General features: G+C 35.5%; 1 protein-coding gene across 1 annotated transcript in view; it reads right to left on the bottom strand.

The window, feature by feature from the left end:
• LOC118741606 overlaps nucleotides 1–25,299 on the bottom strand; it is a 170,511-nt gene that overhangs the window by 88,815 nt on the left and 56,397 nt on the right. The window contains exons 7-8 of the mRNA XM_036473624.1: nucleotides 21,041–21,172; nucleotides 18,607–18,774 (exon numbers count right to left, since the gene is read on the bottom strand). Of these exons, the coding sequence (XP_036329517.1) occupies nucleotides 18,607–18,774; nucleotides 21,041–21,172 (300 nt within the window). The remainder of the gene's footprint in view (nucleotides 1–18,606; nucleotides 18,775–21,040; nucleotides 21,173–25,299) is intronic.

Below are 25,299 nucleotides of genomic sequence, written 5' to 3'. Positions count from 1 at the left end.
CGAAGTTTCAAGCTTTATAAAATATTGAGAAAAGCTCAACAAATTTTCAGTAAAATTCCGAACTTTTTTTCGAATTTTTTCATAATTTTTAGGTATGCAGTTTTACAGCCCATATAATTATAGTGCAAGTTTCATGTGGCTGAAAATTAGCGCAGACTTTTCAAAATATTTCTTTTCAGACGGATTTTGCCGACTTTTGTACGTGACAAGTGTAAATTTTACAAAATCGCGTTGAGTTTTTAAATTTTTTTTGCGAACCGTCTTGCGTGTTTTATTTCGTAACAAATACATGTTTAAGTATATGTAAAATGTGCAAAATTCCCTGTGCAAAAAACAGAGTTAAAAAATCGGGACTATTTTCTAGCCACTTAAAACTTGCACTAAAACTTTATGGGCTATAAAACTGTATACCCAAAAATCTTCTAAAATTTCAGATTTAAAAGTTTGAAATTTTAATTAAATTTTTTTAATTATTCTAATTTTTTGCTAAAGTCTGAAGCTTTGATTTATAATACTCGTATATGGTTTTTATTAAAGCATGAAAAATAAAAAATATAAAAAAAAATTTAAGGAGGAAAAGTTAAAAAATAGCGCTTTCAGATTTTTGCGTATTTTTTGGCTGAACTTGTTTTTCCGTTTATGCTATAAGCTGTGCTTTTTTACAACTAGCACGGACACATCAAATGACTTATTTATAAGCTTTTTTTTTTGTTGCAGAATAAATATAGGCTAGAAATTTTGTGTTTTCCTATGCGTTGGCAAATGCTTAACTGCCATTAAACTGCGAAATTTATCCTAAAAATTTTGTAATCTTCCTAAGTGGTAAAAGGACTTCTTACCACCCGATCAGGGTGACTGCTTGAAATGCTTGATTGAGAAAGTCAAATACGAGAATACGAGGAAGGATATTTCCCACAGCGTCAGATGAGATGGGTCATACATCAATATTCGTCGTGGATTAGTTGAAAAATCGTCCCTTGCCATTTATTCATTTCTTTTATAATTAAGGAAGCCAAATAATCGAGGCGCCAAAATTTATGAGTGCGAAGAGCTTTTATATCTGGCCGATAACACAAAACGCTCGAAAATGTTACCAGAAAGTTAGGTAACTTGCGAAAGGTTTCAGGACCAGGACGAACTCATGTAAGAATAACCACGGCGACACAAATGTTAAATGGCAGCCGCAGCCGCTCTTTATCCGGCGATAATATTTTACGAGTGGCTTTCTTGACCAATTCGTCAGCCAAACAGTTACCCGTTGCGCCGTCAAATTGTCGAAGATTTTCATGGTGCAAATTAATTGAAGAATATACACGGATGGCTTCCTACACACCATTACTATATGACTTACAAAAAAAAAACTCGAATAAGGTTAACTTTGCAAGTAATTAGCTCGAGAATTAGGCCTTAAATTTTATATGAATATAACATGTAAATGTTTTCAGCCATTAAAAAGTGATTTAAACATTAGCCTTAAACTTATATTTACGTTATATATAAAAGGGCATACTATACCCCGTCGAACAACATATCAAAAGTTGGTGTAAGTTAGTTTCGTTTGTCAAATTCTAAAAGGATTTCGTTCCACCACAACCCAGATTTTTCTTATGGTGAGTAAAATTTTCCATTTTCAATCCTATTATTTTTCTTTAAGAAAAACGTTTGTTTTATATTTTTATTTATTTCTTAGAAGCTGCTTTCATAAACAAAATTTTTTCATACATGCACATCCTCTTAAGTTCTTAAGAAATCTCCTTAAAATTGTTAAAAGGAAATATTCCTTGCCATTTCAAGCAACTGAGATGTTCATAGGTGCGTTGAAATCTTGAAACCGAAGCACCAGCAGTCAAAAATTGGACTGAAAGCAATAATTGAACGGGCCTTTGAAAAGAACTTTGTTTTCATACTTCTGCTATATGAAAAGTAGGCGTGATTATTGTGCGATTTTCCAATTTTTTACATCATCCATTCTAGGTTTTCTATTAACTTATTCCCTAAGTGTTATTGAGTTACCTTAGTCTTTACTCCAATTAAACAATAATTCAGCACCTCCGCACTTATATGAAAAGTGGGCGCGTTTATTGTCAGATTTAGCCCATTCTCCACACCATTCATTTAACTATGCTCTTACAATGAGCTACTATTTATTAACGAAAAGTTGCTATTATAACTAATAAAGCAGCTTTGTTAAGAAGTATTTTTATTTAAAAGCATTTAAATAATCACAAAATATTTCGCTAGATCGATGCATCATACACGTGCCGATTGCTGGTCCCACACGCGTATAATATGGTTGAATAAACTTTCCTGCCGCATCGACATGGCAAAATGCATCGCTAGCCGCAAGCATTGAACCAAACAGCAAAGTTTCTAACAGTTGCGATGAGCAAATTTTCCCACAGCAAAAAAAAAAAAACTGCTTTAGCTGAAGACAAGAGCTGGGGAGTTTGCTGCGAACTACTTGTACATAAATACAGCAATGCTGCACTTCAGTATACCGCCACAAACTTTGCTGTGAACAACGTTGAAAACATGCAAAATTATATGTACATACAAACGCGTATAATAGTATTGTGTGTGAAGATGTAAATTTCATCATGGCATCATTTGATTGAGAGCTCAGTAGTAATTGTGCGCACATTTAACCCCTTTTTGCAGATCTTTTCCTTTCCCTTTTTTAGTAGTTTAAACTGGTTTATGCATAAACTCAAAACATGCTTGTGGAAACTTTAAAATGTATGTAAGTGCATGCATACATCTGTACATAAACACATAGAAAATTTGTATTATGCACTTGATGTTCACTTAGCTATTTTCAATGTCCGTCGTAACACTTTCCTTTGCCCTTGTTTTTTCAAATACATATGTATGTATGTATTTTTGAAGGTTTACGCCGACTCGCCAACAGGAAAACTTTCGAACATGTGTATGCTCACATATTAAAGCAATATGTGATTTCACTAGGGTGTTACAAAAAAAGTATGAATGATATATGTACATATGTCTGATCGCATGAGACACTGCTTACAAGAAAAATTAATATTTGCACATTCGGAGCAAACGAGGCTCCTTCTTATGCTCACAAGATCTACCAAGGCTTGTTGTTACATAGCTGTAGGCTCGTAACCTTTTACTTCAGAGTGTGAAGAGCGGCTTTCTAGTTGTTTGTTCAGATAGCCAAGCAGTAATCCGGCCTCTTTCAAACCGGATGATGAAATCCCAGGTAGCTCAAAAAACGCCAGTGCGGTCGCCGATGAGTTGGCATAAAAAGAATGAACCATTCTGTGGTCTCAGTTTTTCATCTGCTAGTGCCAGAATCTTCGGCTACCCTTTCAACGTAGAGGATATTATTTTAGGGAAATTACATTAGGCTACCTTTCGAATAAGTGCCAAAGTCCAGACAAAGATTGTTAAGTTTTAAAGCTCCAGTATTCGAACCCTTTGTAATAAGTAATTCGCCTAAAAAGTCCCTTTTAGGATTCGTTACGGAAGCCGAATGCGACTTGGACACACTGGGTTAGAGAATCAATTTAAGAAAAACAAAATATCTCTCAAGTCGTAAAGTTTCATTCTCTAACTATTTAATCACAAGTATATCGCAGCCATGAATACTCTCCCGAATTTTGGAAGTCTTCAGGTTCCTCTGAAAGGAAGTGTTCGAAAGGTAAGCCCAAACTAAATTCCAATTATGTTTGGAGTCAACTGTTAAGATCGATATTTCGTTTTTGCAATAGAATGATATTAAGTTCCATTACACTTCCGTCGGGAGTTGGATTTCGTAGTTCTGGCCAAAGTCAAAATACAGTTATCAGATAGTCGATCTTATCTCCGCTAAGACCCTATAAAGATTTTTATAGGTGGATATCGATAAATGTTTAGCTCAGCGAGTCAATGAGATCTCTCCAGTTATATTGTTGTTGGTTGATAAGATAGGGCAATTTGAGAAGTAAGCAACATCAGAACTTTACGCGCGGTAACTTTATACACAATACTGGCACCATTAACTGCAATTGATGAATAAACTACGATATAATTTTGAGCAAGCTGTACCATTTAGTTTGTGCTTGACAGGCGTTATAAGCAGATAACCTCGTGAATTTTAATGATAATGTAAAAAAGAGGATTTTGTGTGCTGATTATGCCTTATTTTTTGCGCAAAAAAAACCATCCCCGAAACCAGGAAAAGGCTGGATAAATACTATAAGGGTTCTGCACCATCAATTTCGATGATTACGAAGTGGTTTACTGAGCTCATTTGTGATCGTAACACCACAAGTGACACCTAACTTTCAGGTTGCCCAAAAGAGCTCGTCATGCCATAAATCGTCAATAAAATCGATGAAATGTTATTTGGTGATCGAAGAGTGAATGAGTGTGAGTTGTTCAAAGCCATACCCATCTCAACTAAATGAGTAGACGAAATTTTAGATGAATTTGTTGCTCACGCTCGGCCATAAACGCAACCGAGTAACAAAATAAAAGGAGTGTTTGGCGATTTTTAACCGAAATCTGAAAGATCTTTTGTTTCGTTTATTACCGAAGACGAAATATGGATACAACACACCTAACCAGAAACCAAGGAATAATCAAACCAATGAGTTTCGCCGGGTAAACGTTCACCACAAAAAGCCAAGGTAGGTCTGTCGGTCAGGCCAGGCTTGCCTTCGCTTGCCAACGGTCGACCGCTGTTGGAAAAAGCTGTGTTTTGGTGGTTGCACGTCCCTATAATCACACAGTTTCAGCGACTACTGTGCATACCCAATGTTTTCTCTGTTATCTCATCCCTTTCCAATTGTACTTTTGAATGACTGGAGTGCATTTAGAATTTTTATTTTCCGCTCTTCAGTATTCCTTTTGAGGGCAGTTAAGAGACATTTCCCAAAGACTTTCGCTCTATAAACAAATTAAAGTCCGCTCCATTGATGATATTTCCATTTGATAATTTTTTTCACGCTGATTTGAAATTTCGTGGTTAAAATTTTTTATACAGGCTACGAGAATACCCTATTGTGCGTACATAGTTTTGTATGTGTTATGCGCTTTAAAGCATTTAAAGTTTTAAACAATGGTAATACTTGTGGTTTAATCGGAGATTCGCGGAATACGCAAAACTTTAAAAAAATTTTTTACTACTATTTGTTTTGGAAAATATTTCATACTCTCGAAAAGTAACCCCTTTTTGAAACTCACAGGCTTTACAATCAAGAAGATTATTGGTGTGTAGTTGATTGATTTCATATGAGCCAAGAAATTATATTGCAAAATTAAACTGCTATTTATCTTTGATGTAAAATAAATCGAAAGCTTCTTTTTGAATTGCACCTTTAGTTGGTTATTCATAAAAAAAATGGGCTTAAAGTGCTTTATAAAGTTGCATTTTCATATAATTTAACAAATAATTATTCCGCTAGGGCGAAGAGCTTTCGGAAAATTAAAGAAATCACGAAGACATGCCAATAAGTCATTAAAAGATCCCATAAGTCTTGATAAATGACGAGAAGTGCCAAATAAGAGGAAAAATTTTAAGCTTTCATGAATTTAAAATTTTAAATTGATGTCAATAATAATGATTCCAACAAAAAACGAAGCTTATAAACTTATTTTGGAAAATGTTCTTATTTTTTTTTAATCGGGCACAGAGATTTTATATTCAACTTTGCTAAATTGAGTTTGGCTAAGCCGTATCAAACGGTAGATGATATTTTACACAAATAAGTTGCTCTTTACAAGGTCGAAAATTATGTTTATCTGAACATAATAACAGAAAAAGTATAGCGGCATTTTCTAAATTCGAATTTGGCACACTAAAAAATATTAGTTTTTACCAAAAATCACTAGGAGCAGATTAAAATGAGACCACCTCTGAGACACTACCTTTCCGATGCAAAAATAATTTTTGAAATCGGTTGACGTGGTGCAAAGTTATGCGGTACCATACATAAAAACAAAAATATTTCGACGAATTGATAACCTCCTACTTTTTTTGAAGTCGGTTAAAAAATGGCGTGTGTTCAGATACTTACATTTCGTGTTGTATAAGCATCATTAATAATTAATCGCAATTATATTTTAAAATATGCCGGGATGAAGACTATATATTTTGAGTTTATTTACTGTCTATACAACAGATAAGATATAAATTTGTATTAAATAAAAAACCTGTGCAAATCTGATCCAAAATATTTTTGGATTAAGGTTCTCAAAAATACTTTTAATTTTTTTTCCATATTTCTTTATTTTGGTTAAGTTTTGTGGAAACCAGCGGCAACCTTGCATTAATATCTAAAAATCTAGTTTTATATAAATTAATATAATTTTTTAAAAATGTTTTTTTTTTTCCAAAAAAAATCACCCCAGCTGACAGAAGAGGTTAAGCTTAAAAGGTTTGCAAAGATTATATGTAGACGAAACAAATTCCTTGTTGTCAATAGGACAATCAGACTCAAGACTTCTGTTAAACAAAAAGTGTATAATTGGAAGTTCTAGCTAATTCAAGAACACGTAATTTACTTGTGTCCTGTTCTTAGCAGATAAAGACTAGCACTTCTTGGTAAAGCACATCTAGCTTTAGTAGCTACATAAGGAAATCGGCAGAGGACCAAAGTGCCTGCTACATTTCGCTAAAGGGGCGACAACGTTCTTTGGCCCTGACTTAGTTTCGTGAGCGACAACTCGTTAGACGTAGGTCTATCTGGCATCACTTGGGATTTTCTTTTGCTCTATATAAGCCTCGATAGGCCCGCCAGCCAGCATAACCAGACATCAACCATTATCTATATACTGACATATTTTCCTTTATAAAATTTGAGAAAAAAGTATTGTTGTAAATCTCTCTAATAAATGTGTACTCCAATACACGAGTTTCATCAAATAACCATTAATTATTCACGGAACACAAAATCTGCAGCAATTGTATATCGATAATGTACGTATGTGTACATATGTATGTATGTATTGACGCTCTTCAACAAACAATATTCAATTAGGGTCAAGCTAGTTCTTTTATTTCAAAAAGTAAGCAAATCACCGAAGGGGTAAAAGTGTAATCCAATTTAATTTTTGAAACTATCATAAAACCAAGTATTCCGGCCTGCAACACAAAATACTTACATTTTGTTCATTTTTCCAAACGAGATGATAAATGTCACTCATACGACCTGTAGGCACTTGAAAAAGCGCGCAGGTGTTAAATCGTTTTACAGTGAATGCAATTTTATTACTATCTAGTTTCCATTTTATATTTCGCGGACTCTTGCCGCGTAGAAAAAAAACATTTCGTGATTTTGCCTATCAGTGTCAAAAGCCAAACGGGCATTTTGGAGCAACTAAAGGCGCACAAACGCCACGCCAGTATACCGCCTACCGCCTACCCACCACTACCATTTGACGCCATCACTCATACGCGCTGGTGTCCGCGTCCATGGCGTGCCATTGCAGCAATACAAAGCCAAAGTAAAGTTAAGTGAGCATGCAAATGCTACTAAAATATTCTCAAAGGCAACGGATGAAAACCTGTTGAGTGGCATATAAATTTTGTACCAGCAAAGCATCTACATACATACATACATAGGCAGTACATACTAAGGTATGTAAATAGTGGGTGGATAGATAGAAAGCAAAAAGGTTGGCCGGCGGGTGTTACAATCAAAATTGCCAGCAAACGTTTTTGTTTGTCTTTCAATGACTTAGCTGGGTAGTCCTGTAAAGCCAGATTACTTGCTCTGTAACATTTTTGAAAGTGGGTGGCTTAGGGAATGAAAAATAGTGACGTGCAAGCGTGTTTTTCTATGGAGCAGTTTTTCACGTGTGCTTATTTTCTTTGAATAGTTTATTTTTTATTAACTGCAAGCTTGGCAACAGCTTAACTTGACATTGGAAAATCAATCATCCGAATGAGAAGAAAACATATGAGTTGCAAATGCATACAAAAATACGTACATATGTGTAGATATAAGAAGCATATGTGCATAGATCGAATATATTTAGAAAGGTGGTACCATATGTATGTATGTATGTTGCTTTGTTCAAAATAATGCTACCTGTGCACATGTTGGGGGATAAATTTAAAAAGCAAATAATTTACGAGTACATTAGCATTGATTGCCTCATCGAAAAGTTAAAAAGGAGAACATATGTACATACATATATAGGTTTGTGAATAATAGGGTACATACTTACATATGCCCAATATAATGACGATTCAATAATATTTAATTTAAATGTGTGTGCGTATGTAGAAAATATACAGATATTTAAGATTCCATAAAAAGTTGTATTCACAAACATACACACTTAAGGTCATAAGCACTAATGTAGCTTAGTTCTTTAGATTTTAGCAAACAAGTTTACAAAATAATCGGAAAATCTATTTTCTCGCCATTGGTACTTATATCGTACATATTCTGCTACATTTCATATGGCATCATATACAAATAAGGAATGGAAAAAGTTAATATTTTATAAAAAAAAAGCTCACTTGAACTTAGAAGCACCCATCTGAAGAGCTAAGCCGCTTCATTTAGATTTTAACAAGTATTCATTAAAATTTCAAATTATTTAACTGAATTTTTAGAAGATTTTTGGGTATGCTGTTTTATAGTCCAAATTGCAATTTTTAAATCTTGAAGCTCAACGTGGGCACTCCTCATCGCCAACTATTGATTTTAAGTAATCAGCAAAAACATAATCAGTTTAAACAGAATTATTCCGCACACTGCAAGAAGCGTTTATTTTCCCAGTAGATATGTATATGATAACTAATTTTGAGCAAATATTTTCTTAGCTTATGCTTACTAAGAAAACTGTGAAAAGCTACTAATACTTTAAATTAGCCACACAGCAAATTTTGTGGGTTGAAAGTCAGCAAAGAGTTAACTAAAACATTATTTTATTCGAATTTAATTCAAGTATTCCTATAAGCGTGGTGCACTCAATGCAAACATGCACATACCTCTGCACATACATACATATGTATGTATGTATGCAAACACTGTGGTTTAGCAATATTTAAGCATTTTATGAGTTCGAAAAATTTACAAACACTCACAGCGCATTTACACATGTTTGCGAGCATAAAAGCAAGCACTCTTCCACTCAACCAAGCATCAACACATACACATATATGTAGATACATGTATGTATGTATATATGTAGTACAGGGTGATTCAATAAGACCGCGGATTTTCTTTTATATACAAATATGATCGAAATGATTTTTTTATAATTTAATATCTTATTTAGTCTATGCCATTTATGTATGAAACACAATATCCGTTTAATGCACCGCCATTAAAATTGTCTCCTCTGGCAGCACATATACGACTTTCAAAACTTCCTATGAGTTGTTCTCGGGATTAAACATTTCACGTATCCCACGAAAAAGAAAGGTAATGGTGTTAAATCACAAAAATGCCGGCGGCAGTTTGGCATCGTTAAAAGATGAATGGTTCTGCGGGATGACGAATTGAGGTTGTCGAGGCCTCGTCCATACTCTTTTCTTCAGTGCAGCAATAATTACGGTCCAACGACCTGTACGGAAATGCATATGGGTGTTTTCATGTTTTTCCCCGACCCAGGTTTTTCGAATTTGATAAAAACAACTTTGACAAAAAAAGTGAAGGTAAAAATGAAGATAAAGAAGAAAATGGTAACAACGAGAAATACATAAGAAATAGCGTAACTAAAAGGGTAAACAGATTTATTGAAATTCTTCGATACGAATCGAAATAAATTCAGTCATAAAAATTTCTATTATCGAAAGTTATCAAGTTACCGAAATATATCGAATCATCGAAGTTAATAGTTATCGAAATTTATCGAGTTTTTGAGTTATCGAATTATTCAAATTGATCAATATTTATGGAGTTGTCGAAATTTCTATACACAAAAACTTCGTTGTCGAAATTAAAGAATAGATATCGAGTTATAAAAATTTATGGGATTAACGGACTTTGTCAAGTTATTGAAATTTATCAAGTTATCGATATTAATTGAATAAGCATTATCTATAAAGTTTACTTAATTTATCAAGTTATCGCAATGTATCGAGTTCTTCCAACTTATGAAGTTATCGATATTTATTGCTTCACTGAAATTTGTCGATTTATCGAATCGAAGTTTTTGGAATTTTCAAAATATATCGACTTATCGAAATTTCAGGCTTATATATTTAGGTTTATCGAGTTATCACTGCTTATCGAATTGTATCGCGTTACCGGAGTGTAATGTGATCTAAAATTTTGCGATAGCTTTCGAAAATTAACAGACTTATCGAAATGTATAACGGTATTCAATGTTTATCGGATTATTGAGATATATACATTTTTGAGTTATAGAAATTTACGCACAATTATCGAGATTTGTTGAAATTAGTCGAGTTATCGAATTTTGTTGATTTATTAGATTTTAGTATTTTCAACATTCGCAGAATTATCGATATGTATGACATTATCAAAATTTATAGACAAATTTGGATGTATCGGGTTAACTCCAAGTCCTCCAAAGACCGTAAAGGATATACAAAATTTTAATAACGTGTTAGCTCCAAAGAAGGATGTTTACCAATAAGTAGTTTTTTACCTTATAAGTTAAACGATGTGATAAGTTAGAAACGCTCTAAAAGGGTCTTATAACACTTGAATAACGGGTTTCAAAAATGTTTTGAATAAATTTAGCGCGTTGTTTAACTGAGCATCGCTACACGACTAAGTTTGCCAAAGCCTTTACCAACTGTCTGAAAATATTAAATTAAAAATATTGTTATACCACAAATGCATGCATGTAGTTTCTGAGCGCATGTGCATCACCCTTAAATTTACCCTCTATATATTTATATACAAGCGAGCCTTGTCATTGCCATCGCCATCGCTCACTCGGCACCTCCGGAACATACATACATACATAAATCCATATATGCTTACTTACTACATAAGCATTATCCATGCACACAGGCATTCAAGCATACCACTAGCCATCCATCCATCTGTCCAACCATCCATCCGACTATGCAGCCATCCATCTACGCGACCACCAAAGCGGTAAGCAACCATTCGACCAGCCAAATTAAAGTGCTCGAAATGCACAACCAGAGCAGCTTAACTCTTGGCGCGCTCTTCCTTTGCCTTTACTGCAGCTAACGTTTTAGTGGAACAGCACCGCTTCACAACATTAGGGCCAAACTTCATCTGAGCTGTGATGGTCGCATTGCTGTTCGCTTTCCATTTTACGCTTATGTCACCCTCCACGCCACTTGACGACGCGACAGCTCGTTTGAATGATTTTTTTTCACGTTTGTCAGCTGATGAATAGCTGGCGACATGTTGACATAATTTTACACAGAAACTAACACATAAACATAGATACATACATGTGAAAGTATTTAATACAATGTTGGGTTAGAGAAGGATTGTTGAAAGTGTAGAATGAAAGCAACTTACTAAATTGTTCCAACACACATACATACATATGTATGTAGTACATACATACATACATTTCTTCGGTGTTGACGGCCACTTACTATGAGCGCTGTGTGTTCATTCCTTATACTTTCACATGTACGTACTATGTATGTAGTAGGTATACGGGCGGAGCAACGAGTTGGAAATGAATTCTAAGTGCCTTTAAAATGTGAAGATCACAAACGTTTTGCAAATTTTGCGCATTACCCCTAAGTGGACCCCACCATGGCAAGAGGAAACAGTTGCAGGGATGCACGTGTGCGTGTATGTATGTACTGATAGAAATGTCTCTTTATATTTCCCCCACATCTCCATTTCTTTATCGAGAAACTTAACTTACATTACTTTGACATATGTGTTCTTTGAAAGTTTGATGGAATTTTTATTCTCTTTTATCTGCTATATTCTATCTTTTACTCAGGCAAAGCACGTCATTCACAAGTGCTAACTGTAGTTGACGTAATCGGCGTTGTGGTCCTAAAAGTGCAAGCATTCTTTCATGCAGCTTATTCGTATAAGTAACTATACCCATATGTACATACATACATACATATGTGCCGCATTTGAAATGATGTATGTACGTCTATTTGAGGCTTATGTACTTTTATCCACACATGCATTTACGAGTATATTAGAGTTATGCATATACATATGTGTGTATGTATATATGTGCATTGAAATGATTAGCTATTCGAGACACTAAATCATTTGCATATAATTGAATTGTTGCAAGTGATTTTACGCATAACTCTAACTGGGTTAGATGGCTGTGAAATTGATGCTCTTAACTCGGTAATGCAGTCGTTTAGTAAACGGAGCGGGCAAGCTAAATTTGAGCTCGCATTTGAACAGAATTTTAACAGAAAATCGTGCCGCAGTTTAAGCTCACTTTTAATGCCCAATAGCTCGACTCTACTCAACCGGTGCTTGCGTTCGCAAGTCTTTCGTGTGCGAGATATGGTAAACAAGACATGTGTAGCCTTAAGCCACATCAAAAGGAGAATATTTGTTGCGGTTGCGAAACTTCAAACTTTTTTTGGTTTAACCGTTATCGTAGTACATGATGAAAATTAAGTGAGTGAGTAAGAAGATCCATACATTTTTTGCACGATTTCTAGCGTTACCGAAAATTAGCATAGTTTTAGGCTTAGCGCAAATTGCAAAATATTTAAATTAGTTTTCTTAAGATAGACTGATTCAAAAAAGCCAATTAAAGTTTCGTCCAGATTTCACACTTTAATTTAGAATTTACAAAAATTTTTGGCTATGTAGTTTTATAGCCCATTTAGTTCTAATGTAAAAAGTTTCATGTGCCTACAAAATAATGTTAATTTTCAACAATTTTCTTCCGGCCGGTGTTATGTCTTTTTTCTATACGGGCTCCTTCAAGCTGGCCAACGGCAGTGCAAAGGTTTTCCTTAAATGCTAATTGGTCGCCACAGCGCTCCATCTCGATAAGCACGCCGCCTTCGCGGGTTTTCCGAAGAGGTCGAATTATGGTCTCCGTCTTCTCAGGTTGGAGCTTACCACGTATCGTTCCCAGCACCTCTGCATAGGTTTTGCCTTCAGCTGGGTTAATGATGGGTTTGGCAAGACTTTTTGTTTTTCTCAGCCTCTGTTCTTTTTTCAGACTGGTCCCCTCGCTCTTATTGCCCAGGGCTTGATTGGCGCTGGCCCTGGCTTGGGTTTTTAGCGTTTATCAACCGTTATCCTTTGATTATTTGGCCCAGTTTTCTCTTTTTTTTTCTTTTCCTGCTCGCCTGTAGCCAGTTTTCCGCTGCTCGGAAAGGGTAGATCTTTTCCGGCGTTGCTCTCGAATATTGTATATTTAGTATATTTAAACTCTCCTCGATTTGGGCCATACCCGTTTTTATGTCCATGGAAATATTTTTCTGCTTTGAGACAGCATTCTGCATCTTATTAAAAAGGAGCCGAATATGGGAAAATTGATAATCTTCAATGCCTTCGCACGTGCTCAAGCTTGCGATGACGTGCTTGTCGCTGTTTGCAGCCGCTGATGTTCGATGACGACCATCCCGGCTGCCGGGTGTGGTCTTTTGGGAAGGTATAGCCTTCTGCTACACGTCGACAGCTTTCTCCATGCTCGTGGTGCCGGCTTTTGCCTGCAGAGGAGCTTGTGGCGGGAAGCGCAGAACTCTACTGCTCTCTCTGAATGCACTGTATTCTTCCTCCAAAACATCTACGTCGGTTTCACTTATATGTGTTTGTTTAGGTTTATTCATTTCGATTGGGTCTCCGCTTCAAGTGCTATCTCCATACGTAGCACAGTCGCTTTTAAGTGTCCCGAAGTTCCCTTCTCTCAAAGCAGCAGGCCATGGCGAGGGTTGTCACAAGTCCTTATGGGATATTGTGTTCAGTGCAAAGACAGCGCAAAACCAGGAAATCTCAACTGGACCTGTGCGTCCAACTAAATGGCGATATGTATTGAAGGTACTTGAAGACCTGCCAGGGTTTTATAATGAGACGGAGGCGATTGCAGCATTAGCCCACCAGCCATTTCTGTGAGGTGTCACCCTCACATACTAAACTGGCCTCAATCCTGGGATGCTTTTTGAGAGACGGCATTTGTTTCCCCGGACATAGGATATTCATCAAGCATGTGTGACCTTTTAAACCAGGCCCTCGTCTCCTGCCGCTCTTGGTCTGGGACTGCTTATTGGTTAGTCGCAGCTAACCTACCGGAGTAGGCCGTTTACGATCCGCCCTGTGTGACTTTGGTAAGCCCTTACCACTTCTCATATTCGAGTGAGAGGAAATTTCTTTGTTTTTTTCATTTGCGAATGAAAAACAGCGGAAATTTTTTTGTCGATCGCTTTCAGAGTGTGAGAGATGATAAATTTGTTTGCATTTTTCACTCACGATAAAAGAATGCTAAATTAATGGTGGAATATTCTTGATCGCGAAAGTGACAGAACGTGAGTGAGAATTTCCGAACCCTGATCTTAGTATTAAAGCCTGCACTTTTGATAGGCATCTTTTTTCACTGTCCTGAAAATATTTTACAAGGGATTATGAAAAAAGGATAGCAGGTTCATTTTACGACTCTAGTAAACATTTTGGTAAATGCATAATTCACATAAACCGTCTTACGTAAAGCAAGAAAAATCCAGAATTACCTAGTAGAAATGTAAAAAGATGTAATCACACTGCTCGTTGACATAGTTCAGGATAGTTTCGGGACAATTTCGGGACTTTTTCCAGTTCGGGACTGGGTCAGGACATTTCCGTGACTAGATCGGTAAATAGATGTTCTTTTGTTTCAGGATTTCATATAATCAATAATCTAACCTATTTAAAGCCCCAAGTCCTTTTTTAAATATTTTTATGCCAAAAACTTTAAAAAAAATTTTGCTACTTTCCCTGCAAACCAAAGTTCCCGAAATCTTAACGAAATATTTAGGAGTATCTCACTTCTGTAACGATTTTTTTACGAATCTTCAAAGAAAGTTTTATAAAGTGGTTGACACGAACTCGTAAAGAAATTTCTGTACGAAAAATAATGAAAATTCTGAAAAAATTCTGCAAGAAGTTCTTCACATAGCAGCATTATTTTCATTGCTTTACCGATTTTCTTGCGTAATTTCGTAAAATATCGAATTATGTATAATTAATTTCATTTTAGGGAATTCGGCACAAATCAGATGAGATCTTGACGAATGCTTTGAAATTTCTCTACAATTCAGAATACTCTGAAAAAATGGTTTAGAGGTTTACCATTATTTAGTTGTATGTATAATTTTGTGATTGAATTGAACATTGAAGCTCAACGTTTACTGAAACATTCGTTGAGTTTTTATTTATTTTTTTTTTAAATAAACTTCATAAAATCAATAGCGCTTAACCCACTAAACTTTCATGATGCCCATATCAAAAATATTTCTATGAAAAAGTCTATGAATACATTTATACAGTGGTACATACTAATACATTCACAACCGTTTCACATGCCAAATATTTTATACATAAATAGGCACATCCAATGGGCGGCTCTGTTAATAACTACTCCAAAAAAAAAACTCTTTTCATATATTTATGTACACATGTGGTATGAGTATTTTATTAAACAACTTCCTACCTTCAAACTATTACAATTCCTGAAGCGACTGTAAGCGTACATACTTACACACATACATGCTTACAAACATACATTTTTAAATTATATTTTTATCGTATTTGGTTTTTTTTTTGCGAAGCAACCGGAATGATTGAAGCGGTTATTGCACTTTTAAAATAAATTTCAATTACACTTTATAGCAACTTCCGGCTTCTACAATCGCTCATCTGAGTATGCTTTATGCCGTCGCGGCATTTTCAATAAAACTTTTGGCTTTGCTACAAAAGTTTAGCCCGCAGCAATACGCATTCTTGCCTTTGTATAAATATTTGAGTATATGTATATTGGTGTGTATGGTTGTTGTAAGAGCCCAGTGTGGCAGAAACTTTATTCAACAAATGCAATTATTCACATGCGCTTCATTGAATTTTGTTCAAGAGAAAAAATAAAAAGATGTGCTGGCGTTAAAAGGCAGCAATGGCAGCCAGCAAAAGCTGACAGGAAGACGTTGTTCGTAAAGGCGCTCGTAAGCGTATCTATTGCGAATAAATTGAGATAAATGGCTTAAAAGGCGATGATTGAAGCTACGGAAGCAAAACTATTCAAAATATACTTAAGACTTTTTATTGGTTACAAGTAAGGGGCGTTCCACGCAGATACACATGTCTGGGACACAATACGGCATTGAAGCTTCGTTTTATTCGATTCTACTTTTAGTCTTCCTCTTGCTATTTGGAATTTTTTCGTATTTGTTATCGGGTTCGTCATCGTACTCGTCTTCTATTCGCCGTCGGACGTGTATTCGTATTCCCCTACACCTATAATATTTTAATATGGGTATCAAAAGAGAGAGATTAAGAAAGCTTTATTTCGAAACTATTTTTGAAGAGAGTTGCCACCTCTTAAGAAATTCTTAATCACATTACTTAAGAAGTTAAATAAGATTTTAATATTGGTATTAAAGAACAGAGGATTAAGAAAACTTCTTTCGAAAATATTTTTGAAAAGAGTTGGCACCAGTTCAGAAATAAAAAACCATTTTAATCGACAAGCAAAGTGAAATATTTCAATATAGGTGCCAAACGGAAGAGGTTTTAGTAATCTTTGCAGACTTACAAACCCCTGCAACAGTATAAGAATTATAAAACCGTTTTTTTGGAGACATCGGCCAAAGGTTTCAAGAAAGAGCACATGATGACGAAGCTCAGAGACTAATTGAGGATTAACTTTTCTGAATGGTGGGTGGTGGATCGCCCACTCTGCAACGAACGGGAGAACGGTCCAATGAGTTATTCGGTAGGTGGATTACAACATGACGAAATTGGCGGCTAAAGTTACCGAAACCGGACCTATACTATTTCCCGAGCAAAGGCGCATTTCACATAAAATGGTGAACCGCGCGGAGAGCGGTAACGCACCAGGAGGAACTGGCAAGAAATTTCTGCTGAATTTTCTACTGGCACAGTTGCACTAGCGGTTACATTCTCAGTGGAGGAAGAACTGCACACTTGGTGTTTAAGCGCCCTCTGAACCTTGCGAGTCTGGATGCACCAAATTGCAACATTAGCAAAACAGTGGTGCTGAGCCGATATTGCAACAATGCAAATTAATAGTTTGCGACCACTATACGATGCCACACAAGCATGCAGTCGAGGCACTCGATCGAAGCTTGCAAGATATCCGCAGCAGCCGATCGCTCATGGGTGAATTAGTCGTATTGCTCGCAGGAAGTTTTCGGCAGACGCTACCTGTCATCGAGCGTGGCACTGCGGCAGGGAGATATGTAAGTACATGCATCAAGTCTTCGCCATTGTGGGCAAAGGTGGAAGTATTGAACCTCACAACTAAAATTCAGTGACAGAGAGTCCGGACTCTTTGCTCAAGACCTCCTTGATATCGGTGAGGGCCGCATGGAAAAGTGCCTGGTGAAGCGGCCACATACATGTCTGGTGATATTGATGACAAATGAAATTGCAACAACGTATCCTATCGAGTTTATAAACTCCTAAGAATTTGCAGGGGTACCGTCGCACAAACTGGAATTAAAGGTTGGGGGTGTCAGTCATATTGATGCTTAGCGTGGACGCACCCCGATTGAGCAATGGCTCAAGACTATGCATAACGGAGCTTACAACAAATACTAAGCAAGCCACCATCATCACTGGCGGGGCCAAAGGACAATCAATATTGGTACCATGAATTCCTAACAGAAATGCCATTTCATTTTAAACGTTTGCAGTTTCCGTTAAAAGTAGTCCTCAAGATTTATAAAAGCCCAGGACAAATACTTAAAGTTGCAGGAATGCATCTGAGCAATCCATGTTTCTCGCACGGACTACGTTGGCTGCTCGTCGTGGTGATCGAGAGCCAGAAATCTATATATGCGCAAGATAATAAGTCCCGAAACTTTGTTTAGGGAGAATGTGTGAGAATGATCTCAACATTTTTGTTTAAGCTATCCAGTTTTTTTGATACTACGGTGTGAATACTTTTAGCTAATCAATTGGTGCTCTCTGAGTTTGAAATCTGCAGACATCGAAGGTTCATTCTTTGTATACAACATTTTTCGAAAGATGTTAGCAGCTACCGTCCATAGGCTTATCACAGAGGACTGATGCGGATCTTCTGATAAACTTTATCAGATGTTTACGGACAGATATTTCATAGCTGTGCTTTGATGGAGAACTTTATTTGTTAACTAATCTTCGATTAAGTTTTGACTAAAATGCTTGTTCATTCTTCATCAAATCGACTAAAGGGTGATTGTTTTTTGGAAATCCAAAGTTTGACATTTGTATGCATTTTCAATAGCTATGAAAAAATATCATTGCTGATGGGAAATAAAGTATCACATAATTGAAGTAGCCCGTTTAAGAAATGCTGACTCAAATATATTTTTAGAATAACTGAAAACAACCAACAATACATTTCTGGAATTTCCCCCATTCAATGATCACCTCTACCTACTTGCTATTTCCCGTAGGCATGTTGCTTCCTTTTAGTTTCTTACACTTATCGCATTCAGCCACTTTGTAGACTATTTTTGTAATCATAAATTCCATAAATTTTACTTACTTCTTGAGTGTGGCAGCCAATGCTAGATCGGGTCGAACATCAAATCGTGTTTGCATATAGAAACGCAATAAATTATCGCGTTCATTTTCACGTAATCCTTCGTCGAGTGCTAATGCGCCCAGCGTGTGATATGATTCGGACTCGGTGACGCCAAATAATAAATCATAGCTGTAATGGAAATGCCAATGGCAAGTCGATGAGTATAAATGCATAAAAACATACATACAAAATTATGTAGGTAGAAATATTAGAGCATGCATCCTATGCATATCTATGTATGTGTAGTTGTAAGTACATAAATGCGTTTAATTAAATGCCTGAATTATTCACATATGTACATACGTAAGCATCAACCCACACACAATAGCACAATAGACCTACCCATACCGGTCACAGTGCCTTACCCAACGAACTATCTATCCATCTATCGAAGCATCAACACGAATGCCACACCTTAAGCTGATTGTGCGTAAACATGCAGCGGAATGGAGGAGCGAGGCGGTTAGTGTTATTACCTACTATAAATAAATAAAGCTTAGATATGTAAATTGCTCGTGCTTGTGAGAAGTGGCATTAACCCGACTATAGAGTAACAGCAACAAAAGTGATAGCGAAATCAACACAACTACACTAATACCATGAACCTACTCCAAAATAATGCACCAAACTAAAGGCCAAGAACAACGCTAATACGCGCAACCAACAATCAAGTGCCATTTTAACCACTGTTAAGCCCAAGATCCATTTACCTAAATAGCTAAGGTACATATGTATGTGTATTTCCTTTCTATGCACATAATAGCATCTACAGGGACTCGAAAAAATGATCACGTGTTGATTTTTTTTTTTAATATTCGTAATGTTTTAGGAGCTATTTTTTTTGTTATTTTTCTATAAATCACAATTTCAAACTTTATACAAAATTTAGGAAATTACAACGAATTTTCATCAAAATTTCAACTTTTTAATCTGAATGGGGTTAAAAAATCGCGCTGATTTTTGAAGTCTTTTTGAGACTGTTTTTGCGGGTTTTAAATACAACAAGTGCAATTTACAAAAACTGGCGTTGATATTTTGAAAATTTGTTGCTAACGGTCTCCTGCATTTTATTTCATTGAAAAAAGTGCAAAAATCTGTCATTAAAAAAATTCTCAAAAATCTACCCTTTGAAACTTGCACTTCATTTCACTAAAATTGTATGTGCTATATAGAACTGCATACCAAAAAATAAAAAGTTTGAATTTTGAAAAAAAAAATCGTTGAATTTTCGTAAATTTTTGTATAAAGTTTGAAACAGTAATTTCTAAGGGTTTGGTTAAAGCTAAGACCGTATTTTTATAGAAAAATAACAAAAATAAATCAGCTCGAAAAACATTGTGGACATTAAAAAAAAAAAAATCAACACGTGGTCATTTGTTTGAGTCACTGCATGTGTATGTATGGCCGTGTAAATTCAAATCCTTTCCATAGTTTCTATATATCTATGCATGTGTGCACATTCGCCTGCCTGCCTCTGATTATTTACCTCAGCTCACTGCGGCTTGTTAGCAAATACGCAAGCGTTAATAGCGTATAATGGATGCGGTAAGTTTCGGCCAACGATGCCGATACATCGAGTCTTTCGCGCCTTCACTGATTAATGATAGTTGTTTGCCAGGCTTAAGTAAACTACTTAATTTTGCGTCAAGCAAAATAAACAAAAGAAGAATTTCGGTGGCATCTACGCGCTGCTGGATATTTGGGTGCAAACCGCATAGTTGCGTATGGACGTAGTAGGGATAAAGGACATGTGGCAATTTCTGCATGGCCTGTTAAACTAGTTAGCGGTAAATGCAAAAAAAAATGTTGTGAACACAACTGGTAAGGATTGGGGCTGATTAATAAAATTTTATGTAAAGTTTTTTTGTAATAATCAATTTAGAATTGAGATGATATACATATGTATATACATACAAGTACATATGTGTTCATTAGGGAGATTACACATTTTCTTCTAAGGCCTCAAAAAAGGATTGAAAATATAGGGACTCATTTATGTATATTACTAGTACGTCGAGGGAAAGAGAATATAGCTGTTCAATTTTCAATTCATCTCACTCAAAAATTAACCATCTCAGTCTAGTGGAAGTCAGACAGCTGCACAGAAAAAATTTTTCTCTAATATCGTCATTATTCAGCCAAGTTTTGCAAAGTGGGCCGTCGAAATAAATAAATAAATAAAAAATAATAAACATATTAAATTTTTTCAACTAATATAAATGCAAAGCACAATTTCGTTGTCTCTTTTGCCATGCAATACTTATACAGCTCCGTTATTTATCTTCAAACAAAAAAAAAGCATTCGCAACTACATGCGTGTCACACTCCAGTGCAGTGTTACTCAACTGAAAGTATATATTTTTCATGAAATTGTATATAAACGACTGTTACGAACCGACTGAAATGTTCTGTATATTGTCCCATCACTTTGTATGGTTGATTTGGTATCACATGGCCATCCACAATTGGACCCAATGAAGTTGAAAATTGGGGAAATGATGTTGGTATTTTTAAGATGTCCTGATAGCTGAAAAAATAAAAAATAAACACAAGAAAATAAACTGTGAATAGTATTTAAAGAAATGTAAGTATTTATAAATAAATAAAGTAAAATAAAATATCAGTGCATTCGTGTGTAATATGTATGTACATATATGAATTCAAGAGCAAGCAAATAAGAAACAGTCAGCATTAATATGCTTTTCGTGAATGAGCAAAATAAATAGAACAAACGATAGAAAAAAGTAGCATAGTAAATATGTATGCAAAATTTATGATAAACTAAGTTTATTGCTCTATTTCCGCGCCACAGATGATTGCGTATACGCCATGTATACCCATACTCGTAGGTATGTATGCCCATATGTACTTACAATGGTACGATCACCCACAATTCTTGCACAATATAAACGTTATAATAAAGTTGTAAAGTAAAATGGGGCGACGTGCAACTAAATCTTTTATTTTCTACTTCATGGCATTTCAACTGAATGCACCCGTTATTGTGTGGGAAAACGTGTGTACGTATATACGTATGTATGTATGTGTATGCGCATTGAGGAATTGAGTTACCTAAAGAAATGTGAATATAAAAGTAATGGGTGAAAGTAACTTTCATCAAAACGGGTCGATTTAGTTAGTCTCATTTTCAACGTAGGTGTACGTAGTTACGTATTTACATTTGAGCACACAGCTGTGGTAATTTTCATATCAAATTCAAATATGCACAGAATAAGTTAAAGAGACTATCAGCAATTGTGTGTAAAATTTAAAAATTTGAGTCTTTAAACAATAAATATGTAGTTCAAAATTAGTCAGAAAAATTAGTAAAAACTAAATCTTCCCTGTTGACGTGACCTAGTTGAGCAGGCAGTAGACTACTTTCCTGTTGGCTGATATCTTCGCATGAAAACTGATATGAAAGGCTAACGAACCCTCCATTGGTCCTTCCAGCCATCCGTTAAAAGAGTGCTAGTGCTTTCTTCCAGCTTGTCTCCCGTCCACTTGAAATCATCCAACAATACTAGATTTCCCAAGTTCAGAGTCAAATATATTATAATCTCTTAGCAACTTGAACTATCAAATCGAAAAATGCTATTTAAGAGTGAATTTAGGTGCCACGGAGCGAATGGTCCTAAATAACATAAGGGGAGGTCCAATTTATACCAACTCCTCCCCATACGAAATCGGCAGTTTTTTATCCTTTTAACTATGTATAAAAATTTGTTTTTATATATATTAAATTATTGTTTATAATCCAGTCAGTGCATTCTGTTGCAATTCGAGACACAAGATTTTTTCAAGGCTCTGAATTTCGCGGAAGATGATATGCATATCTAAATATATGGTTTTGAAAACTTTGAGATTTTATTCGCCAAAAATTAGTACAGCCACGGAAAATGCAAACAAATTTATTAAAGTGTTTTGAATTATTTTGAAAATAAATTTGTTTCGGCGGTAAAAATATGGAGAAGATAAGCGGATGGTTGGAAATTCAAAAACCGTTTTTTATGCACTTGACGTAAGCGTAACTTCGATATTCAACTTCAATATACATACATACAATTTGTGCGATATTATTTATCTGGATTTAGGTTTGAACTCGAAACTCGGCCAACATATTGTGTAGGCATCAATCTATTATCTTTATTATTATTCCTTCGTACATCAATCCACTCTCAGGATTGTATAGCAAGAGAAAGGAACGCGCACTAGCTCCGTGGATCTGTATCTTCCGAGGTATAACTTCGGAAAAACATATGAAATGCCGCTGTGAAGGATTTAATATTATATTGGCCCTTACACAAAATGTTATCTAGTGTTTGACCGAGCTTCTTTTTCCCATTTGCTTAGAACTTAATAGCCAAAAATGTCACTTCCTAAGAACACCGTACCTAGAGAAATATGACCTAATAGCATTCAGCTAAGGAGCCCCGCGAGGCTTCTTAAAGCTACGAAGATCAAAGAAGACCTCTAACTACTTCAAAAAAAAAAATAAATCAGCTACATCCCGAAATAGCATAATCTCTTAGCTATTTCCAGCACACTTTTGTAAGTTTTTATTTCTCCTCCACAACATATTTTCCGAGGATATACATACATATGTATATCTATGTGTATGATGGCCACATATTAAAATGCGTGCATTAATAGTGAACCACAAAGCCTTTTAAGCTCGTGCCACTTTGACTGCAAATTATTAAGTTTTTTTTTTAAGCGTAAAGGATAAAGGAATATAGGTACTATACGAGTTTGTGTATATGAGACAATTTAAAGAGAAAAATGCCCAACATGTGCCTGTCAAGGTAACTAAAAAAAAGGAGACTAACAGGTCTATTCTGCACGTTACCGAAGATTTTGTAACCGGAAAATTGTATTACCAAAAAATTTTACCAGTTCTTGTCACCGCTTATAAGATGGTAACAAAATTTACCCGTTACAAGAGTATACAGAATGCGAAAAGGGTTTAAAAATTGACAGGAACTTTATTTACCGGTTACAAACTTTTTATTACCAGCGCAGAATAGACCTGTAAAAAGTAAAAATTAAATCCTGCGCCAACAACAGTGCCTATGGTGGCAATTAAAAAAAAATATGATGGGAGAAATTCAACAAACAGCCGGCGAGGAGAAGTTAGCGGTAGCAAAAAACATTGCCAAAATCTAAGTGCTGGGGTAGCTGTAAATTTCCAAATCAACGCAGTTACATTTGATGTACAAAAACATAGATTCTTATGTGCTAGAGAGCTGCTTAAACGATTTTACTTTGCCTTTGTACTATTGAACAGTGTTGAATGTATGAGCTTTTCTCATCGATCTGGCAGCTACCGTGGAAATTGTGGTAGATTCCAAAACAATGTGGTAACTTAATGGTGTTTTCGTTTCTACTAAAAAAATTTGCCTTTTGATTGCCCCCTTTCTCTTTTCGTGTTCGATTCTAAAATAAAGGCGAACGGTGAGAAAACTTTGTGTTCGTTTCCTAAAATGTCGCAATCTTTTAAGACAGAACAAGTACATTATCTGCCCTTTGAGGCTCAGATGGTTGCTTGAAACGAAAATGTTATAAGTGTAGCAAATACCCGGCATACTTCACTGCGTCCTAAAAGTCATTTTGTGTCGTTTCATACCCGTATTGTAATATTTTAACGCCAGGGTATACACCATTGAAAATCGAAATGACCTACCTAAATCCCATCACATAACCGAGGGTTAAAACCGCCTATCTATTAATTAATTTAAAATTTATGCAATTTTTGTTTGCATTATCTTTTTTCGAATTCCGTCTAATTAAATATTTGTATATTCAAAGGCAGATTACAACTCTTTTAAGTAAATACGTGGAGTATTTGAGCACTTTGAGTACGTGATGTGAAGTATAGCAAATATAATCAAATGTTTTGAACACCTTTTCAAAACCATTTGTACAGCCCTCTAATATGTGCGTATATACTACACGTATGGATGAAGTAAAGCTTAAAATGACAGTCATTAAAAATATATGTACATATGTCTTATAAAAGAGAATTCATAAAATATCCAAAAACAAGCACTAAACCAGTGCAGAGCTCTCAAAAAACTGACGACGACAAGACCATATGAGTGATGGGAAAGAGTAAAAAACCAAAAAAATTGCAGCGACCAATAAACCATAAATCACGTTTGACTGCATCAACAAAAGCTGACCAAGATATTAAAGGAAAAGTAAAATATTCTGCATATAAAAAACTTGCAAAAATCTGAAATAAAATCCGCTCTGTGTGTTAGTACTTACTACGAAAGCCAAAAAGAATGTTTAAGGTATTAAATTTCTGATGAAGGACTTCATCTTTAAATCTATTTTAACGCACAATAATGGTAACGTAGAGCATTTTGCTTCATGCAGGAAGGAATATGTATTCAAGCGAATGTGGCACCTCAATCAAGGAATCCCAGTTCGCTCTAAAAACTGCATGTAGACATAACTTAATCTATGCAAGTTTACTGTAAACTGTTTTCTAAACTATCCTTTAAAAAAATTTAAAACGAAATTGGTTTTCTTCTATTGAGTTATTATTTTGCTTGCTAATAAGCTATTTGGTTATAAAATATTGCACGTTAAGGATACGCTGACGTTCCTATGCTGCTGTTTGACTTCGCTATAGAATTTTTATTTTCT

The sequence above is a fragment of the Rhagoletis pomonella genome, unplaced genomic scaffold (assembly GCF_013731165.1).
Source record: "Rhagoletis pomonella isolate Grant_MI unplaced genomic scaffold, Rhpom_1.0 Rhpom_scaffold_00001, whole genome shotgun sequence".
Classification (NCBI taxonomy): domain Eukaryota; kingdom Metazoa; phylum Arthropoda; class Insecta; order Diptera; family Tephritidae; genus Rhagoletis; species Rhagoletis pomonella.
Note: the sequence above shows the minus strand (reverse complement) of the source record. Positions and strands in the feature narration are given on the sequence as shown.